Source organism: Pseudocercospora fijiensis (assembly GCF_000340215.1).
Source record: "Pseudocercospora fijiensis CIRAD86 unplaced genomic scaffold MYCFIscaffold_2, whole genome shotgun sequence".
Classification (NCBI taxonomy): domain Eukaryota; kingdom Fungi; phylum Ascomycota; class Dothideomycetes; order Mycosphaerellales; family Mycosphaerellaceae; genus Pseudocercospora; species Pseudocercospora fijiensis.
The window spans coordinates 945,588-966,983 of NW_006921533.1; the positions used below are offsets into that span (position 1 = coordinate 945,588).

The 21,396-nt window shown below is 51.9% G+C and overlaps 5 protein-coding genes across 5 annotated transcripts; 3 read left to right on the forward strand and 2 right to left on the reverse strand.

The window, feature by feature from the left end:
- Positions 1-1,050: 1,050 nt before the first annotated feature.
- MYCFIDRAFT_171353 (uncharacterized protein) lies at positions 1,051-2,417 on the forward strand (the record flags this gene model as incomplete). Its single annotated transcript, XM_007924847.1, has 7 exons — positions 1,051-1,118; positions 1,156-1,337; positions 1,362-1,538; positions 1,587-1,974; positions 2,003-2,072; positions 2,102-2,230; positions 2,268-2,417. 7 exons carry the CDS (start codon positions 1,051-1,053, stop codon positions 2,415-2,417), a joined length of 1,164 nt encoding a protein of 387 aa, XP_007923038.1.
- A 24-nt stretch (positions 2,418-2,441) lies between these two features.
- Positions 2,442-4,669, reverse strand: MYCFIDRAFT_186051 (uncharacterized protein; the record flags this gene model as incomplete). The annotated part of the gene is made up of 5 exons (XM_007924848.1): positions 2,442-2,639; positions 2,715-3,138; positions 3,193-3,719; positions 3,816-4,297; positions 4,582-4,669. The coding sequence occupies 5 exons, from the start codon at positions 4,667-4,669 to the stop codon at positions 2,442-2,444; spliced, it is 1,719 nt and encodes a 572-aa protein (XP_007923039.1).
- Positions 4,670-5,193: 524 nt separating this feature from the next.
- MYCFIDRAFT_181686 (uncharacterized protein) lies at positions 5,194-6,251 on the reverse strand. Its single transcript, XM_007924849.1, has one exon. It carries the CDS (start codon positions 5,784-5,786, stop codon positions 5,412-5,414), a length of 375 nt encoding a protein of 124 aa, XP_007923040.1. The 5' UTR covers positions 5,787-6,251; the 3' UTR covers positions 5,194-5,411.
- Positions 6,252-7,595: 1,344 nt separating this feature from the next.
- MYCFIDRAFT_171355 (uncharacterized protein) lies at positions 7,596-15,730 on the forward strand (the record flags this gene model as incomplete). Its single annotated transcript, XM_007924850.1, has 8 exons — positions 7,596-7,621; positions 7,661-7,915; positions 7,945-8,112; positions 8,145-15,226; positions 15,274-15,285; positions 15,312-15,490; positions 15,519-15,684; positions 15,717-15,730. 8 exons carry the CDS (start codon positions 7,596-7,598, stop codon positions 15,728-15,730), a joined length of 7,902 nt encoding a protein of 2,633 aa, XP_007923041.1.
- A 109-nt stretch (positions 15,731-15,839) lies between these two features.
- Positions 15,840-21,392, forward strand: MYCFIDRAFT_42737 (uncharacterized protein; the record flags this gene model as incomplete). Its single annotated transcript, XM_007924288.1, has 7 exons — positions 15,840-16,316; positions 16,383-16,433; positions 16,491-16,910; positions 16,973-17,248; positions 17,307-17,576; positions 18,791-18,824; positions 20,449-21,392. 7 exons carry the CDS (start codon positions 15,840-15,842, stop codon positions 21,390-21,392), a joined length of 2,472 nt encoding a protein of 823 aa, XP_007922479.1.
- Between the last annotated feature and the right edge of the window lie 4 nt (positions 21,393-21,396).

Here is a 21,396-nt window from a genome sequence, read left to right on the forward strand (position 1 = left end):
ATTGTCGAAGAAATCTAAGGGATATATTAGTAAAAAGCTTTACCTATAGAGCTGCCTAAACCTACCAATGCACTTTTTTGTCTTAGTCTTAGGCGTATACCGACTACTACGGTCCTTCTCCCTAGGTTGCTCGACTTTTCCCTTATACTGTATATGCGTTAGTATAGGCAAAGCTCTAGGCAGGGAGCTACGTACACTATAGATAATGTGTGTAGCGAGAGCCGAAGTGTCGCGGCAGATAGTCTACAAGGTATTAGCTTTAGGCATACGTATAGGCAAAGATAGAGTTATATACTATAGAAGCCCTTCTCTTCGTACAACTCCTTTAGCGTCTCTTCGTCTTCGTCTTTTCTTTTATAGTGTTAGCAATGACTAGTAATATAGGTATAATACTGTATATACCTATCGCTATTCTTCTAGGCAGCTAGGAAGCGACCGAAGTTCTTAGATCCTGCCGGTATACGACAAGTTACCTCACCTATATAGGTGCGTACGGCCTCCTAGTTAGTCTTTAGGCAGATCTATAGGCATTAGTTTGGCCTATTGTATAGGTAGAAGAGAGATTACATACTACGATTTCTATCTCAGGCATATTGAATAACTCGCCCTATAAGAGGCGCTTCTTATATTTGCGGTAGGAGCTCTATATAGGCATAAGCATAGGCAGATGTATAGCCTAGTCTCTGTACTTATAGATTGCTCTAGTAGGGTGTTATTCCAGGTAACGGTCTTAATGTCTTACGGCATATTAGGAGGTATATGTAGAGCTATAGGCTTAGGTATAGTAGTATAGGGAACTCGGTTAGCTGCGACATCGAAGTCGCCTTGTTAGCTCGTCGCGCATGTATATAGGTATATACAAAGGAATAGGGGTAGGGGCTAGGGGTAGATACGTACTAGTAGTATATTGTAGAAAGAAAGGAAGAGAGTATACGCGCAAAGATGCGCGTATAGATATCGCGTAACGCTTAGCGTAATAGAAGATCCTAGCGTAATGAAACTTTCGCGTACGGGACGCACCCGCTTTAGCGTCTACGGATCCCTACATCGATGGTCAACTCCGCGTTTAGCGTGGTCAAGCGCACTTGTCTCACTTCTGTCAAGAACCGAGTAGTAGCGTCCGCCGCCCGATTGGTAGGTTTGAACTTCATACAGGCATAATCCGCTTCCCCCATTGGATAAAACAGCATTCGCAGGGCTCGGCGGTACTTCCTCAGGGTATAATGACAATACTGCCGGAATTTTGAAAGAGGGTGTAGACTCCTTATTTTATAGCACTACCCTGCTTACCACGCGGTGTTTGCATGGCCTATCGCGCGCGGGAAGACACGGCTCCGGTGAGAATGCAATGTCGCTTCTAGACTCCGGACATGCCGCACCGGCAGGTCGTCATGCTGGGCGATCTACATACATGTCCTCCAGCTGCTGGTCATGGTCGTGGTTGTTTGTTCCCGCTGCCGCTACATTCCTGTGCCCAAAATTTGCAGAATACTGCCACTTCGAAAGTCTAGGATTACGAATCACACCACTCAGGCCTAGTGGCTAGGATAAAAAGATGGCAATGACAACGGAAAATTTGGACTTAGACCTCGTAAACGAGAAATTACTGGAACAGCAGACGAAGATCTCTGAAGTGGGAGAAGACGAGCTAGATATGGCCGAGGACCAGAATGAACACCCCCTTCGATGGACGATCACGCCCCAAGTCAACAACTTGATACTATCGCATTGGGAGTTTGACAGCGAAGAACAGAAGCAGAGGTTTTTGCAGCAAGATTTGACAGGTCTAGCATGCCTTGCATTCCCCTTCGCACTGGAGGACCGAATAGAGCTGATTGCACGGCTTTTCTCCATCGTCTATCTACTCGGAGAACTCGTGGGGGACTTGGATGTTGAGGACGCGGAAGAGTGCTTGGACAGCCTTCAAGAAGCCGTGAAAGGGTATTGGAAGCCGGATCCTGACCAAGCTCCAGTGTGCATGCTTTGCGACCTGTTCGACGAGATTCGAGCACATGACTATCAGGTTGTTGACGATATTATCGACGCGACATGGAAGTACCTTGAGTAAGCACGTCTGTCATGATCTTGTCCGAAATCGTAGCTGACCTTCTACAGCCTCAGAATAGTGCAGCGTGGGAGAAGGGCAAGACGCCTCGACGAAGTCCAAACTTTCAAGGATTCATTTCTTGCCGCTGGTCTGGAGTTACCTCTCCACCGCTTTGCAACAGGCGTTATGATCGACGAAGAAGAATTCGCTTTCGGCTCAGATCGTTCATCTGATGAAGAGTTTGAAGCATCAGCGATGGAGCTCAAAGAACTTTTTGCTGGACTTCGATGAGCGAGCTACAACTAAAACATTACACAAATACCACCAGCTTTTGACAACCATGATGAGTCTTGTACGTCGTCAGTCATAAACGAAATGAAAGCATCCACGCTGCTTAGCCCGATTGAGCGGCCTCGGCTTCCTCAGCTGCGCTCTGCTGGTCCATGTTCACGATCGCTTGATAAGTCAGATGGAACAGGCCGCAACGATAATCGACCTCTTGCGAGTCGATCACAGTCACTCCAGATCCGAGGACATTTCCTCGATTGCCCAGAACAGCAAGATCGAAGTTGCCTTCCGAGCGCGTCCCATTCTCTCCGTAATAGAGACCTCCCTCAGAAGTGCTGGATCCTCCAACAAGCACAGCAGCCGAAGAACCCGTGCCAACGGCATTCCAACCGGGACCTGCTTCAGGATTGCGGGCGAATCGAGCCCAGATTCCCATCATCGTTCTCGAAAGAGCATATTCCTGCGTCGTGCTATTGGTCTGATTGAACGTTCCGAACACGATGGGAATCTCGCTGCTATGAAACGCTCCGAGATTTGGTGCAGGTTGGGTGTTGGAGAAGGAGGCATTGAAGTAGTAGCGCCAAGTAGGAATTCCTGCCGCAGCAGAGGCATTTGCCCAAAGCGCTTGCGTGCACTGGAAAACATACTCGGTGAAGATTTGAGAAACTTGCTCATATCCCGTTGGCCCGGAGTCGGTCGCGTTCAGAGGATATGCGGCTGTGATCGTTTCGACGAGAGGTGTATAGTTGGCGGTAATCTCTGCGACGAAAGCCGCCGAACTATTCACCCCGATCTCGAAAATTCTATTCATCAACATCAGCGTAGCACATCGGATATGCATCGTCCACATCTCATACCGTCCCTCTTGCGAATTCGACCCTCCAAGCACCGGAATCCTCGGAATCTGCCCCTTCGCCCTCCTCTCCGCAGCATTCACAAAAAAAGTAAAATCATCCCAAACCGGATTAAAAGTCAGACTTTCCTTCTCAATAACATCCGTGATCATCCTAGCATCCGCCTCTCTCAAACACGTCAAATTACTCTCATACCTTCCCTCACACTTCAAAACCTCAGCAACTCTATACCAACTCTCAAACGTACTCGGTCTCGGCTGCGGATTATACGAAATCTGCCCTGACTCCAGAATCGCGGCGCGGAACGGAGGAGGTTTTTCGTCGTCGCGAGAGTATGAAGTGAGGAGAGTGTCGACAGACCAGGCGCCCGCCGATTCCCCCAAAACCGTCACTTTCTCTGGCGAACCTCCGAAGTTTTGGATGTTGCGTTGTACCCATTCGAGGGCGAAGCGTTGGTCTAAAAACCCCAGGTTTCGTTGTGTGAGGGGGAGTTCGGGGGTTGTGGCGAAGCCGAAGATGTTGGTTCTGTACTGTGTCGAAGGGAGGGAGGACTGTTAGTTGGTGGGATGATATATATATGATGGAGAAGGTTCGTTTTTTTTTATTATGGATCTAGGTACACTTACGTTTATTGTTACGACGATTATATCTTCGTATGCGGCGAACGAACTGCCGTCGTAATAAGGTTGTCCTGCGTTTCCGAATTGTAGTGCTCCTCCGTAAATCCAAACCATGACAGGTCTGCCATCGCACGGTGCTGGAGAACTTGGAGCGTAGACGTTGAGATATAGACAGTCTTCGCTTTCTTCGGGGTTTGGGTTGTTGAAGACATATTCGGTGAATTTTTGGACGTAGATTGGATAGACGAATTGTTGGAGACAGGCAGGACTCCAGGCAGTCGCGTTGAGGATTGCTTGGGACTGTGGTGCTGGCTCTGGTGGTCCGAACCTTGTTGGGGGGCTCTTTGCGAAGGGAATTCCGAGGAATTTGTTCACGGGAGCGGTTGCTGCGGGTAAGGAAGTTGTGAGGCCGTGGACTATGCCGTTCTCGATTGTTGCTGTTGGACCGCCTCCAAGGTAGCATGAAGGTGACGACTTTGGTGTTGGGACTGTAGTTGTGTACGATGGTGGTTGCGACGCATAGCTTCCGGATATTATTTGTAGTGAGACGATCGAGGATGGTATCGAGGATGTTTGAGAAGTACTGACTGACCCAGAAGATGCACAGTAATCGATTATTTTTCTACCACTGCAGCAACTCCCTGTAGCTGTGGCTTGCCAAACGAGGTGACCAGAGTTGCAAATTCCATAGCTGTAAGGACCATGACAGACAATGGCTCCATCGCTAGAGCACACATCATCGTAATGGCCAACAACCTTTCCATTCTCGCACCAGGAGCCCTCGGGTACTTTTTCCCAGACTGCTGTGCCATAGTTGCAAATGGCAAAATATTCTTCTCCATTGCAAAGTACTTGTCCATTGTTGGAGCATGTTCTAGAGCTCGGCTTGGCTTCCTGTACTGAACCCGAAGGCGTAACTACTCTCTCAGTGAATCCGTACTTGTTCAATCTGGCAGCGGAAACGACTGAGAAGAGGAGCAATGGGGCTCCGTTACTGAATCTCATAGTGGGTGGTCGTACAAGCATACAAGCTTGTGTCTTCAATGCCACAAGGATGAAAAGCCGAATGAAGTTCTGTACCTACACAGCATGAAAAGCAGTACATCAACAAGCTTTGGACAGCCATCTCGTACCGCTCGCCAAGATGTCGTCAATGAACATCGTAGATAGCAGTGCCGCGGTCCATCTCAAGAAGCCTAGACTAAGTCTGGTAGAACTGCCCAGGTGATGTTCTCAAGCCGCGGCTAATAAGGATTTTGGACCTGAGTCTGCGGGTGTGGCGCGCGTGCATGACACAGTGGGGAGATCGACTGAGAAATCTCAGTGAGGTATACACACCACCACTCACGAGTCATCAGGGTGTTGCAGTTGGTCCCTGCAAATTCAAGATACTTTGCTGATACTGTTCTATATGTCCATGAAGAGGAGTTGCATCAAGTATGCGTTTGCACCAATTTCAGTAGCTTCCCTACAGTACAAGTCCGGGAATGCGATTACCATATTCGGAAAGACGGCTAAAGCGCACTCACTGTTGCTCGTAAAAGTCACATATGGTCTCCTCAGTGCATGGCTTTCAACTCTGTTCTTCTTATGTATGGCGATTCATCCGAGCATCCATTTAACACCATCCACAGAGTCCTGTTTCGCAGCCTTCGATTCCGGGAGACCGGGACAAGTCGTCCAAAAACCATGAGGCAAGCCTTGATAAATCTTCTCGCGAGTTTCGATACCTTCGTGCTGGAAAAGTTGTCGATACAGAATCGCCTCGTCGCGACGCGGATCCCAGCCACAAGTCTGGAAGAAAGCTTTTTTCGCCAAACCTTTGCGAGAAGAATATAGCAAGGGAGAGTATCTCTCGTCATCGTAAGGCGCACCGTATTTGTTTGCGAAGAAGTTGATACTCTTTACCGTCAGACCTGGCGCGTCGTCGACTTCGTCTACGCTGAGGGCCACTTCGGAAGACGCTTGCCACGGCATTTTTGTGATCGGGTTCATCGGCCCGGCGTTGAAATGAAAATGCCGAAGATGGTCGTGGGTTCGAATCCGACAGGCGCCAAAACAATTTGAACGAGGCAAAAACTGGACATGCCTCAACAAGCTGAAGGAACCGGTGTAGAGAAAATGATTAGCAAACTTCTGGGCCACGGACACAGTCAGCATCTGCCATCGCGCGGAAAGAATTGAACTCCTGCGCAAAAGCAAAAGAATTAAGCCAACGACGGATCCGGTCCGTCGCCAGGTTAATCCGGGACCTCACAGGTGCTCCCTTCTCATGTGTACGATTACTCCCATGAGTCGAAAGCCCCTGTGAGCACCCCAGATGCTCCCTCCTCATGTGTACGATTACTCCCATGAGTCGAAAGCACCTGAGCACCCATTCGTCCGGCCCCGGGCGGGATTGGTGGTGGGCTGAGTGGTTCGAATAATCTTACCACTCAACCATCCCACCCGAGGTGATTATCAGCAATTCTGTTGCGCTTATCACCCTTTAGCAAAGGCTTGGCATGGTTGCCGTCCTCCACTCATCACAGCTCGCAAGCTCCAGGCAACCGCCGAGCGGTCTCCCTGCACCGTCGTTGTGCGCTCTCGTGCTCTTGGGCAGGCCGCCATTCGGAAGGCAGATGCAACAGGTGTATTCTCCACGAGTGGGAGTGCGTAAGGTTGTGCCTCGCACGCAGCTTGTTTATTCACCCTTGACACTTCCTCTGCTCTTTCCTCTGCGCAACATCTGCCCGCTATGCAGATGCACCGGTTTCAAGAATTCGAGCAATCGAGAATCTGGACGGTACGAAGTTTACGAGCTGCTTCTTATGCAGTTGCCGTTTAAATGGTCTGTAGTAATAATGTGAAAGGTGAAGCTGAAGACGTGAGATCAAGGAGGAGGAGGAGGAGTCGGCAGATCTTCGGGGGTAGAATACCCGCACTCCGCGTCAACTGCACAATGTCAATGTCCTCTCATGCTCGAACGCATAACAATTGCTTCGCTTCCTTCGTCGGGACAATCATCGCTGAGCGCTCCTAACACTAGCATACAATTTCCCTATCTGGGAGAGCGACTACGACTCCATTTCGCGTCACCGAGCACTGCGCAAGTAGAAAGGCTGACCAGGCTTTTCACAATGGCGCACTGGCCCATAAGTCAAGACCTGTCGATGTTTGACAGCATCGAGTGTGACGATCGAACACGGGCAAATATGCGATCAGATGCTCAGCTTTGTTAGCAGCCGCGTCAGGCGACCACCGCGGTATTCCATGGCACTCTCGACTAGCCTGATCGCTTGGGTCGGATTCATTGACACACATTTCAACATCCAGAGCATCCAGCCGAGTCGCTTCCGAGGTTCGCTTGGAGTCCCTGTCATCTCTCCTGGCGGGACAGTGATGATCGTGATTCCAAATGAGCAGATATACGGCAGGCAATCGCGATACTGCGCAGGTTCGAGCTCGATGTCTGAGATATCACCCCAGCCCACCACTATTGCCAGGAGTGCCTCTCAAGCCTAGATTATGGAAGCATAGCCATCGAGCGTTGAGTCCTCCTCCTACTCTCCTCCAGCTTAGCTCGTTCATAGCATGAAAGTGAACCATTTCTGCCATACCGACGACTTCCATATTGAGGCACACAACAGCATGGCCTTTCCTCTCGTCGACGTCACTTGAGACTTCATGGACGATGAAGCTCACATTAGGCATTTCTGGTGCACGGGTTCTCCATTGCTCCAGTTGTTGAGCCCAGCTCAGCTTCGCTGGCTGCGTGTCCATCGAACTCAACCATTCTGGCGAGATATGATTGTTCAATTCTTGCGAGGCGGGTAGGGCGAGGTCGAAGTCGTGTGTGTTGACAATATGAGTGCCAAGAAGAGGTTCGAAAGCAAAGCAGCGGCCATCGGCGGAAATTTCGCCGTCCTTGCCGCATGGACATGGATCACTTTCGACTCCGACCCCACCCCACCAAGCGCAGACTTGCAGCCCTTCACCTGCACCACATCGCCGACACTTGCAAGCCACCAATCAACACATGCCGTGCCGTGCAAAGCCACTCGCCATACCGAAATGACCGGCCGACATGGCCGACTTCGACGACCTGAGAGAGCATCTGCTCAACCGTGTCGCTCTTGCGGGCGACCGAGGTGAGCAATCCACTTTCTGATATTCTTGGCGACAGCGGCGACGGCACCTGGGTAACGACGTGGGTTCGAGTCGCTGTCGCGCAAGATGAACTTCGGCGGCAAAATGTCTCGAATCACCGAAAACGCCATACTAACAATCGACAGGTCTGGACGCCGCGCAATTCCAGCACGCTGTGAGGAGCTTTTACCATGAAAAAGCTGCAAGCCAAACCACGCCGCCTACGCAGGGTGAAGTCGACAACATCTTCTCGGACTCGCCACCGCAGAGTCGGACCAATGTCGACGACGAGCTGATCCAAGCGGCCTTCAAATGGCTCGTCGAATGTCCAGACATCAGTGTCATGCGAGTTGGAGATTCTGCGAGCAAAGAAGACTCCACATCCGACGCAGATCAAGTAGCCCCTGCCGTCAGAACAGCACTTTCTGGACGGCGCCTTGTCACTACACTCGACCGGATCTGGCATGCAGTCGCGGGGCATGGCGTGGATCATAGTCGACTGCCAAATCATGACTTCCAACTATTGCAGGCAATTGCTTCACACGGTCCCAGTGGCGTCCTCCAACCCGTAGTCACCAAGATCACGGGACAAGACAAGCGTTCTGTACCACACCGCACGGATCGCTTGGCGCAGAATGGGTACATCGTGAAAGAGCCTGTTGTCGGCGCTGGAACGAGGACGAGTGTCCTCAGACTAGCCAGATACGCGAACCTCAAGAACCAATTTGACATGCCGGCCAACCAGCCTGGACTACGCGGCTCTACCCGCCCAGTCTTGTACACTGACAGGTGGTTTGACTCCATCATACAGTTGCTCAGAGAGAACCACAACATCATGAGCATGTCAGATATCTGGTTGGGGCTTGGCATTGCTGCACAGAAAAGCAAGCATCAGAAGCAGCAGCTTGCACGGTGCCTGCGGCGCGTAGCAGAAGTCGGCCTTGTGCGTCGAGTTAGTGCCCAACTTGTCGATCGAGACGGCAAAATCATCACGACCAACTCTTCTGGACATCAACGGAGTGCTCAGGCTATTCAACTGCTACGTGATCCAGCCGATCTAGATCGTCTGATCTGGTTGAAGGACAGTGCGAAGCCTCGCGCAGCCTCTCGGGAAGAGGATATTGGCACTGATATTGACGAAGCTCTGCTTGCTGATGATGTGGACACTGATGACGAGGGTGAGAACGATGTCGTTGTGCAGGTGCCTCCAGCTAATATAACTCGACCTGTGAATGAGGATGGCGATGGTGATAATGATGATGATGATGATGATGACATTGACGACCTCGATCTGATCACAGACCGTGTGCCACCCATCTGGCGACCAGAGGTACCGCTGCCAAATTTGATACATGACATCGTTGACGGTAGCGGCGAGGCTGGCATCACTTTATCGAAGCTTGCACAACGTACCACTGGCCTGGCATGGAGACGCCCGATGGACGAAGTCACGAACCATCTCACCGACGCTTGGCAAGACTCCCAACCTCCACATCTGCGGCATCTAGGCTTGGCGCGTTCTACTGTCAGCACGAAATCCGCACGTTATCGATACCGAACCGTCGAGAATCACCAAAAGGTGACTCAAAGCAGCAATGCAGATTCACAATTTGACCAGGACTCATGGGGATTTCCAAAGATTCCGCTTAAAGAGCTGGCAGGTCGTGACGGTCGCGCGACCTTAGCCGAAGGTCGCAAAGGTGCAGTAGTTGAACGCATGCGCACTGACGATGACCACATGGTTGTGCAAGAAGGTGTCGAGCAACAGGCTCCTATTCCCCACGGCACATTGAAAGAGAAACGAAAGAAGGCCACTCCACGTCGGAACTCATCCAACAAGAGTGCCACTACTACCGGTGCTGAAGGGACAGCCAGTCTCGTCAAGCGGACGGGCAGAGATCCGAAGAATAAACCTCCTATACCGCGAACTTCGCAGATGAAACTCGCGCCCAATAAAGAAAGGCCAGATTTGCCACTCACGTTGATAGAGCAGTCATCGACAGAGAAGGCAGAAGAAGCCATGACCGTAGATGGAGGAACGACTGCAGGCTCTGAAGTCCATGCACCGGCAAGACTTCCGCGAGGGCCTTATGGCATGCGGGAGCGGTTGAGCTCCACGGTTGAGCCGAACGCACTGCTTGAAAGCACGCCGGAGACAGATATCACGACAAACGAGAGTACACCACAACCCTCGAGTGTGGTGAAGCGCAAGAATAGCAGAAGATCTCTACCAGGACAACCAGATGTGCCGATCGTTCGGATACATGAGATCAAAGAAGAAGAGTACGAGGCATTCGACAAATGGGCACAAGTGGTCGCAGAGCAGCGAGTTGTGCTCGAGGTGAGGTCTGCTCGCCGAGAGAAGGCGGCGGAACCTGGCAGTCAGGCTGATGTTGACATGATTGACACGGCGGATCTGCCTCAGGAGCGCGTAGCCGCCATGAAAGCACAAATTATCGCGCGAGATAAGCCTGGAGTCTACATGAATCCTCCTGGCGCCCGCAAGATGAAAGCAGAATCATTTGTTTCTCGTGGCAGACCTAGGAAATCGCTCATTGCAGTTATCAAAAGCAACCGACTGCATGAGCTCAATTGGTTCCAAGCGGATAACACGCCGCGTTTTGCACCCAAGGCAACCAAAAGGAAGACTGCTAGGGTCGGTAGTCTACTTGAGATTTCGAACGAACCTGGCAACTCCGATTCAGAAGCTGGCCGCCCACCGCACAAGCGCCAGCGTACGCAGACATTTGCGAAAATCAACGCTGAAAACCACCCTTACACAGGTACCACCGAGATCGGTTCACCACAACGAGCTCCGCAATTTTCGTCACAAGTCATGTCTGAAATGTCCGCCCAAGCCTCTGGGCCATTCGCGTTTGCTCCGGAACAAAACATTCTTGCAACAGATATACAACCAGTCGCCGCTGCAGAATTTGCAGAGCCAAAGTTTTCTGAATTTGGATTTGGACAAGCCGGCCTTGATGGCGCCGCAGACGATATGAGTCCAAGCAATACCTACAGAGCTCAGGTTGCTCCTTCAACGCAAACGACTGACACTATGCAGGATGTTCCTGCTGCTAGAGAGCGTCTCAAACGACTTTTCAGCAAACCAGGTCGGAAGTCGCAGGCAACCTTGAATGAGATTGCACGACTTCAAAAGCAACTTGTGAAGGCTGAGACAGTCAAATCAACGCCTTCGCGGATGCAGACTGGGACCGTCCAAACGCTGCAGGATCGGGCTGCAGCTCCTGAATTCGCACAACGTAATCCTGCCGTTGTACACCGAGATGCTCTTCCGGTCTCTCAGTCAGGCCAAGAATCAGTGGTTCTGACTTTCAATGCCGACGCCGCTGCCATAGAGCTTGCAAAGCTGCAAAGCACCCCAGGTCGAAAGTCAGCAAAAGCACTCCAAAGGATGGCCGTCTTGGAGCAGAAAGTCAAAGAGGCAAAAGAAGTTGAAGCAGGCGTTCAAGAAGCGGCTCTCACCAGCGAGCTTCAAAAGCTTCGTGACCACCCAGGTCGCAAAACTCCCGAGATGCTGGCGAGAATCGCAGCAATTGTTCAAGCTCTGCAGCACAGAAATACTGATGGCTCAACTCCTGGTCGTGATCTCGCCGATCCGTCGATGAATGTGGGCGCAGTGACGAGCGTCTTATCAGCAGCAGCACCGATACAGCCACAACCATCGGAACAGCAAGGCAATACTACGGATCAAGGCATAGTGAATGGTATCAGCACACCAGAAGTCCCTTTTCAAGAGCATAACAGTGTGCCGCAAGCTCGTTCAACGAAGCCTCAGGCGTTGAGTCCCTCCGTTCAACCACCAGCTTCTTTGGACCATTTTGGTACGAGAGGGGGTTATGATACGGCCTATATCAATGCTCGTCCTGAAGAGGACTTCCATCACGTCGGTCATGGTGGATGGGCAAAGGGCTTTCCTCTGCCCGGTATAACGCAAAAGACAGCAGTGCATGGTCCAGCTGCAATGACTGCGCCTCTGGCCGACCCCAATATCTACACACCGCCCAGCCTGAGTGCCAATGACTCTGAAGAGGACCTTGAGAACGGTCTTGTTGTTAAGCTGCCTATAGTGTTGACGCCAACTCAACAGTCTGAGAACGTGTCTCTTCAGCAGCCGGCGTCATCTTTTAACAAAATTGAAGTTGGGCAAGGTGCCACTGACCACCTTGAAGAGCCTACTGCTGCAACATCTCATCTCATGGATGTTGACCAGGGCTTGCAAACTGGAGATCCTGGCACGTTCGGGCTTGAACTTGTGAAGAATCCAGCAACACCCCTAGTAGCTGCAAACTCAAGACCTGGAGGCGCAGCAGCCGAAGAACGGCGACAGACGGTGTTGAACGCAATACGTCAATGCAACGGAGTTTTTCCGGGCGATCACGAGCTGTGGTACGTGTGCACCACAGCTTGGAGGAAGTCGCACAACGGACAGACCCCTGCCAGGATAACAACAGAAAAGACAATACAGCAACTCTTGAGTGACGGCAGACTGAAGAAATACAAGTTTTCCGTTGAGGCGAAGAAGGGCGCAAGAATGGTCAAGCACGTTCTGGCTGAGCCTCACGTCGAAGCCTCTTCCGAGTCGTTGCTGGAGATGCAAAAGCAGATGACTCTGGCTTTCCCGAAACTCCATCTCCCATTTGAGGTGGAGGTGTCGCCCGAGCTGCGTGCTGAGGTCACGAAAAAGCAGCTGGTCGAGAAGAACAATGGGTCAACCACCGCTCCGCATGTGGACAGTCCTGTGGCAGGCGATACGCAGCAACCGTCGGACGGCGGAGAATCTCTAGATGGTCCGATCACCGTGCAGCAAAGTGCCGCGGCGGCTGCGATCGACGACCAAAAAGCGCGACTTAAAGGTTTCGCCAATGCCGAAGCTCTGAGATTGCATACGCAGCAGTTGTATAGGCAAAGGCAGTTCACATTCCCGAGCAAACGCCGCAAAAGACGCAGATCAGCAATATCCTCCGATGACGAGGACACTGAAGATGACGACGATGAATATTTGCTTTCTGTTCAATCGGGACAGCAAGAATTGCAAGATGAGATTCAGCTGGATGGATACAAGCATGACCTGTCATCTGCTTTGTTACCAACCGATGGGCTGAAGCAACTCAAGCAAGCACGCGAGCAGGAGAGGGGAGCATTCAAACCGAAGTCAAGAGCTCAGCAGCCTGCTCGAAACCTGCGTCGTCCACTTGGCTCCCTGCGCACTGCAAGGGCTAACCCACGCAGAAAGTGGTGGGAGGACGGTACCCATTTTCGCGATCCATCTGTTGCGCTGCTCATGAACCCAAATCAGCTCTTCCATGCAGGCACTGGCACGTTCTCCACCTTCCCAAAGCCATCAGATACGGCTCTATTTGGCCCTCGGTTACGAGAGCGTACGTTGGCTCGTGAAGATGCCGCCTGGGAACATCTGAGTTCTCAAGACTGGGCAGAGGTAGTCCAACGGGCGAATGGACTTCAGCCCGTCTCGAGCAATGTCTTCCAGAGCTCCATTTCTGATGTGGTCAAGCTCAAAGTCCCCGGTGATAGGCTCGCGGAAATAGTATCTGAGCCACCGCAACCTGTTGCAGGGACGGATGATTCAGAGGATGAAGTACGTACGCGCACAGAATCTCCCTTTGAAGCTCCGCCGCGAGAGGCGACACCGAAGCGCCGATACAAGTCCAGGAAGAAGAGAGCCAGAATTGACCAGGACGATCTGCCTGCATCGGACGAGGACTTTGTGCCTGGCGCTGCGTCGCCCAAAGAAGAAGTTGTCCTCGGAACGCCAGGGAGGGTGCGAATGCCCCGTGGCGGTAAGGATATGGTCACTCGTGACCGCCATAGCGGTCCAGCTTTCAAAGACGCTGACAGGCTTGTCATCGCTATCGCTTTGGTGGCTGCAGTCTGTGGTGGCATCAATCAAGATCGCCTAAACTGGGCTTTGGTTGCACATGCGTTGAGCTTCCGCTACGAAGGCGAATTTCTTAGACGACGTTGGTCGCACTATGTCAGATTTCGAAAGGCAGATGTGGACGCGCTTCGTGCGGCGATTCTGGAGCCATTCTTGGCAGCGTACGAAAAGAATGAGTTGCCAACTGTAAACTTTCAGGACCTAGGCAACACTGACTGGCCTGGTCTCTTCCGTTGGGTGCAAGAAACGATCCCTTTGGTCAAGCATGCTACCATCTCTGAGGTCCCATTACTGCCGCCAACAAGAAAGGCGCTTGAAGAAAATTACAATTTCCGCCAAAGCTCCAAGCTCGTCGATCAAGATACGGATGTCTTCTTCAAACCCATTGCCGATATGAAACGAAGGGAACTTGCGGTTGCATATGTCCATGGAATCACTATACCCGGGGAGAAAAAGCAAGATGACGAGCGACGCGAGAGCATGCTCCTCGCCAAATCCTGGCTTCGTGCTGTCGCAATGACAAAGCAGGCAAATTACAACGCCGAAAAAGCAGCTCGAAAGATTGCAGCCCTCGGCGCCAAAGCTCTTGAAAGCGCCGCCGTCGACCTTCTCGATTCGCACGTCTTGTCGCAAGAGAAGAAAGGTCGGCAATTGCCCGGGCGAAATTACGTGATCCATACCGATGTGATCGGACAATTCAGGAGATGGCCTAGCTCCCAATACGACGAGCATGGACATTTGAAAGCCGTTGCTCAGTCTTGGATCAAGATCAACGAATACTTCAAGACGCACGACCACATGCAATTGCTACCTGTAGCATCAGACCCGGACTATCTCGTCCTTACCAACATGTGTGCTCAAGGCTTCCTCAGAGTCAAGCCAATCCTTCCCGAGCCAACGAACGACCTCAATGCTCAAGGCCCAAGACTTTCCGCATGGGGCTATGGCGGCTTTGGGTACGAGACGAAGAAGGTCGATCCAAATGTGCTGAAGTACGACCTTGTCTATACCAAGACGAGCGGCTACGAGTATGAACCGGGACTCAACCCGAACATTCCCGTGCCTCTCGCGTCTGCTTTAGTACCCGGCGAAATAGGACCTCGCATTCCCCTTTGGGTCGACATCCATGGCAATTTGATTGGCGACGCTTGGTCCATGGTGCTTCGGTCGCTTTTGCATTTGCTGGTCTATCGTCCTGGTGCAAAGGCATTCCACATGCAGGTCGCACATGAGCACAAGCTATGGGCGTGGGAGATCGAGATGGCTCTGGACTGGATGGAGAAAGCCGGAATCGCGAAGCGTTGCGGCAGCGGGAAAGAAGTCGATGGTGTGTGGAAGGGTGGCTGGAGAGCTTCGGGATGGTGGTACTGTGCTTTCCTGCCTGCCATGATCACGTGGGAAGATGCCACTGAATAGTTGTGGTGGATTGTGGATTGTTGTTGCATGAAAGAAAGCTCAAAATTGCATCGGGCGGCGCATATATGATTTGCATGATACCCCGAGCCTGGTAAGGCTGCTGTTGGCATTGAACTGTACTATAAAGTTCGATTTCGAATCTCGTTCTCGTCTGCCTTTCGATTTGTCTCATATCACGATCGGTCTAACCACCCATTCAGTCCTTCACGGCTTGTCAGTGCTAGCCGCCTGAGTCTAGGCAAAAGATCGGAGGCTGTCTCCGCACTACTTGTGTAGTCCCCATGGGGGGTGCTCTTGTCGCCATGCCTTGGCGCATAGGAAGTCTTGGCCACAGCGCTGGGCGAAGATGGGTCGATGCTTCGAGTCGTTTTGGCTGCCCCTACCAGGCTTTGCGAAGCAACCAAGCTTCTAGTGTGTATTAGTAGCAGTCACCTGCCAGAGAGCATATCGGATGTAGAGCGCCGAGCGCGACCTTCCTATAATTCTCCACCAAGCAGTCAGTCAGTCAATCTTAAACAATGCCAACATCTCCCTCTCCAACCCCGTTTCCGTCCATACCACCAACCATGGCCGGCGGCTCCCTCCTCCTCACCACCGACGCAAAAAAAGACCCCACCGAAATCTTTAATCTCCGTCTCCTCTACCTGCTCATCGCCGTCGCTTGGGCCGGCATGTTCTACGGCTTCGACCAGGGAAACATCGGCGGAATCATGGAATTGCCTTCGTTTGAGACTTCGTTCGATTTCCGCGATGACACGCAGGCGCAGCGGGATGATAAGAAAGGTACGATTGCGGCGATGCTTGCTGCGGGGGGTTCGCTGGGGGCTTTGTTGGCGGCGCCTACTTCGGATTTTTTGGGGAGGAAGTGGTCGGTTTTGACGTTTGGATTGGTGTTTATGGTGGGGGCGTCGTTGCAGATGGTGCCGGATTTTGAGGTTTTGTTGGCGGGGAGGTTTGTGGGAGGGTTGGGCGTTGGTGCGTGCTCGATGCTCACGCCGCAATTTTTGTCGGAGAATGCTCCGAAGTCTGTGAGGGGGTCGATGGTAATTTTTGTTTTTTTTTGGTCGAAATGTTGGGTCACTGAAGGCTAATTGAAGATTATTTATTAGGTCTGCACTTATAACCTCTGCATCATCGTGGCTTTGATGATCGCTTTCTGGGTTAATTATGGCGTTTCTCTCTGGTCTGGACCGAATATCCAGCACAATACTTCTCAGTGGCAAACTGCAATGGCCATCCAACTCATTCCAGGCGGACTTATGTGTTTGATGGTACCATGGCTGTTGGAGACGCCACGATATCTGATCCGCGTCGGTAAGAGCGAGAAAGGTCTTGCCAATTTATGCAAGCTCCGAGGCCTTCCAGCAGACCATCCATATGTCCAGCTCGAGTACTCCGAGACGAGAAACCAGATCGCCGCCGAACAGGAGATTCACGCGGGCAACTCGTACTGGCAGATCTTGAAGGACATCTTTACCATCCCGAGCAACTTTCAGAGATTCTTTCTTGCTATCATGCTGTTCTTGTTTCACAAGTTGACCGGCACCGACTCGTTGAACTACTTCGCTCCGCGCATCTTTCAGATTATCGGGGTGAGCGACGGTAACTCGTTGCTGACCACCGGCGTGTATGGAGTGGTAAGTGTGCAATCACTGCAGGAAGACTAAGACATGCGCTAAGGCCAGAACCTTGCTCCCAGGTCAAGTTCGTTACCACGATGCTCTATGTGGGATATCTCGTCGAGCATGTCGGACGTCGCCTGCCACTCATCGTGGGTGCAACAATTCAGGCGTCTTGCATGCTGTATCTCGCGTTGTATGTCCGATTTGGGCCAGATGCAGAGTCCGTCAGCGGGGGCACACCGGCAGGCGGCATAGTTGGAATCATTGCCATCTACCTCTATGCTTTTGGATGGTCTTTCGGTCATTCGGTAGCGTGCTATGTGGTTGCTGCAGAGATCTTTCCAGCTCGCATAGTGAGTGTCTCATCGGACAAGGCTGCAAAGAGACGTGCTGTGCTGACTTCACCTGCAGCGATCTTTCTGCATGTCTTTCTGCTTCTTCACGAATTGGATCGTGAACTACGGCATTACGAGAGCGACGCCAAACATGATCACGACCATGGGCTGGGGCATCTTCCTGATGTACGCCGTCTTGACGTATCTCGGCGTCGGCTTCGTCTGGCTATGTCTCCCCGAGACTAAAGGCCGCTCCATCGAGGCCATGGATGACCTGTTCAAGCACCCATTGTGGATGATGTGGAAGTACGCGTACCCCAAGGAGGAGGACAAGGTCAGAAAGGACGTTCGAGAGGCATTTGCGGACCATAAGTCGGCAGATGCTGACCCTGATGGTAGCGATATGAAAGAGGGAGGTGTGGTGGTGACAGAGCGCGTGGAGAAGAAGGGAGACGCGTGAAAGATGGATGTCTGGTCTTGGCGTTGGAGATGTAACCCTAACCCTAACCCTAAGCTCGAACTTTCACTCTGCATTCTCACCCAGCAGCTCGATATATCGCTACCATACCACAACCATGTAGGTCGATTGACTTCTCCGCTCTTGTCTCGCTCACTTCACGTGCACCACGGCACAATGCCTCTGCCAAGCGGCCTCAGAGTCGCGCCAGACGATGAAGCATACTGGCTATCTGTAAGGGCCACCATGGTGCCAATGTATGTAAACACGCAGCTCGTGAACTCTCGGAGAAGCCCTGCACCGCTCATTGTGCGCGAAAAGATCCGATCCCTCCTCAACACAGCTCTGTCCTACGAACTAGACTCATACGAACCCTTCAAAACCATGAAGGAGAGCGGCTCGTCCATTGCGCTGCGAACCATGCTGGCAGAATACTTCGGGACATCGAGCGATGAGATCGCATTCACGAGAAATGCGATGGAGGGCATAGCGACGGTGCTTAATGGATTCTCGCTCAAACCGGGCGATGAAATTCTCGCGACGAAGTACTGTTACGATTTCAACTTGGCTATCATCCGACAGAGAGTTGCACGAGAGGGTATCAGTCTGAAACTGGTGGATCTGCCGTTTGGACCAGCACGAGACGAGGACATCGCAAAGGCGTTTGAAGCAGTTGTCGGACCTAGGACCAAACTGATCTCATTCCCTCACGTAGTCGGTCGCACGGGTCTTGTTTTCCCAGTCCGAGCCATCAGTGCCTTTGCGCGAGAGCGTGGAATCTTCACGTTTGTGGATGGCGCCCATAGTGCTGGACACATGGATTTCAACCTGGACGAGCTGCGCTGCGATGCTTTCGCTGCATGTCTTCACAAATGGATGCACGGGCCAAGAGGCACAGGTTTTCTTTACGTCCGAAAACCGGAAATCGCGAATGTATGGCCTCTGATCGCGCCATACTCAGACCTGCCGAAGGATTCTATCGAGAAATTCGAAGAGGTTGGGACGGTGTTTAAAGCTTTGGCTGCTGCTGTTCCTGAGATGGTGGAGTTCAACAGAGATATTGGTCGGGCGGAAAAAAGTGCTCGTTACCAGTACTTGAGGAGTCGCTGGGCTACGAGGCTAGGCAAGCATTCGCGCGTGAGGCTGCTCTTTGATCCTGATGCGACTCCACGAACTGGCTTTGGAGCTTTCGTCGTGGATGGTATGAGCTGTGAACGATTTACGAAGACTTTGCTTGACGAGTATAACATTCACGTGAAGGCTTTCAAGATGGAAGAGGATCCATCGCTTGAAGGAATCACAATATGTCCTGGACTCGCTAATACCGTCCAAGAGATTGATGCATTTGTCGATGCAGCACTTGCAATACTTTCACGACAGTGACCGAGAGCTTGGAAGCAATTTTGCCAATGCTATCCTCCGATGTATTATTGAAGCTGTCGTCTTACCACTTGATCGAATCCCAGCAGGACTATCAATGACCGGAGAGGTGCTTCCGATGTGTGGGTCACTGTTCGGCTTCTCGGCCGCAATCCAGCTCACGAACGGTTCAAGAGACACCGAGTTGTGGGACCATGCAGCATTCGACTGTATACATTCGACGGGACGCTTAATGTCTCATGAATCTTCGTCATCACAGTCAAGACGAGAAGACAACCGGTATCCAGAAATCCCATCTCGAAATGCCAGGAATTCCATCATCATCAAACCAAACACCACCAGCCATTCCTCCCGGCATATGGTGTCCCGTCATATCTTTATACAAAGAAACTCCGCGACAAGAAATCGACCTCGCAGCAACCTACACCTACTTCTCCCACCTAATCCGCGGCGGCGTCAACGGCCTCGTCCTGCAAGGCTCAACCGCAGAAGCCGCCCTACTGTCCCGCGAAGAGAGAATAGAAATCACCCGCACCGCACGAAAAGTCGCCACCGACCTCGGAGTCCCAGAGTTTCCCTTAGCAGCTGGCATCAGCGGTCAATCGACGAACGAGACGTTAAAATTAGCAGACGATGCCGCCGACGCGGGTGCGGATTTCGGTCTTTTATTGCCGCCGAGTTATTGGCCCAAAGCCATCACAAATGATGCTTTGCTGGAGTTTTACCGCGAGGTGGCGGATTACAGTCGTATCCCCATCATTGCGTACAATGTCAGTATTCTACTTACATGTCTTGACTCCAAAAAAAAAAAAATTCTGACTTTTGTCAAAAAAAAAACAGTTCCCAGGCGTGACTTCCGGCATCGATTTAGGAGTCGACGTGCTCTCGCAATTGGCGCCGCATCCAAACATTCGAGGTGTGAAACTCACATGTGCGAATGCTGGGAAAGTCACATCGTTGACCGCAAACTTCCACCCTTCGGAATTTGCGGTGTTTGCCGGACAGTCGGATTGGCTTCTCCCATGCTTGATCGGAGGTGGTGTAGGCTGCGTCACCGGGATTGGAAATGTGTTTCCGAAATCCGTCTCGAGACTCTACTCTCTATGGCAGGAAGGGAAGATCGAGGAGGCGAGAGAGCTGCAAGGGAGAGTTGCGCTTGCTGAGGCCGCTTGCAAGAAAGGTCTGGCGGCGACGAAATTCGGCGCTGCGTTTTTCGCGGGGCCGGTGGCTGGTTTGTCTAATCATGCGTTATTCAGCACGAGAAAGCCGTATAAGCCTGCCGGTAAGGCTTTGCAGGACGCGACGATTGCGGCCATGCAGCCCTTGGCCGAGCTGGAGAGGTCGCTGCCAGATTCCATCTCTCGCCCTACATCCAAGTCAGTCAATGGGACGAATGGGGTTCATCGCAAGGAAGGGGTCCGCTCGCACTTCACTCTCAATACTGGGGCTAAGATCGGAGCAGTAGGGTTTGGCACGTGGAAGGCAGCACCAGGAGAAGCTGCAAAAGCCGTCAAAGAAGCCTTCGCAGCAGGCTATCGACATTTCGATTGTGCTCCACTCTACTTCAACGAAGCTGAAATCGGCCAAGTCTTCAAAGCAGCGCCTATTCCACGCTCGGAGTTCTTCGTCACAACAAAGCTCTGGTCCTCTGACCATCAACGCGTTCAGCAAGCGCTAGAAAAGTCCTTGCGAGACCTCGGACTGGATTACGTGGATCTTTATCTCATGCATTGGCCCGTCACCCTCAGTCCTGACACAGGCGCAGAGTACGGGAAAGAAGATCGCAAAGTGCATGTCGAAGGCTGGGATTTTCGAGACACCTGGCGCGAGATGGAGAAATTGCTTGACACGGGCAAGGTGCGTGCCATCGGCGTAGCGAATTTCTCTACCGTGCACCTCGAGAAGTTACTCGAGACTGCAAAGGTCGTGCCGGCAGTCAATCAGACCGAGATTCAACCTCTGCTTCCACAGGACAAACTACACGCATATTGTTCGGCAAAAGGCATTCATCAGACGGCATTCGGCCCACTCGGCGGTTCTGGAAGCACGCTGCACGAAGAGCCCGTTATCGTTGAGATGGCGAAGAAACGAGGTGTTGCGACCGGCAATGTCATGCTCAGCTGGGGCATTGCGAAGGGTTGGTCCGTGATTCCCAAATCCATCAATCCAAAGCGTATAGCTGCGAATCTGAGAGATAATTTCGTGCCCAGCGCGGAAGAGATGCAGGCAATTGATGATTTGGCTAAGAAGCAAGGCAAGCGCTTCAATCGTCCGGATTGGGGAACGACAATCTTTCATGATGATGCGGATGCAAATGTAGCATAGATGC

Excerpts from the sequence above, each read along its gene's own strand:
- MYCFIDRAFT_181686 (XM_007924849.1), bottom strand. The coding sequence starts at position 5,786 with ATGCCGTGGCAAGCGTCTTCCGAAGTGGCCCTCAGCGTAGACGAAGTC.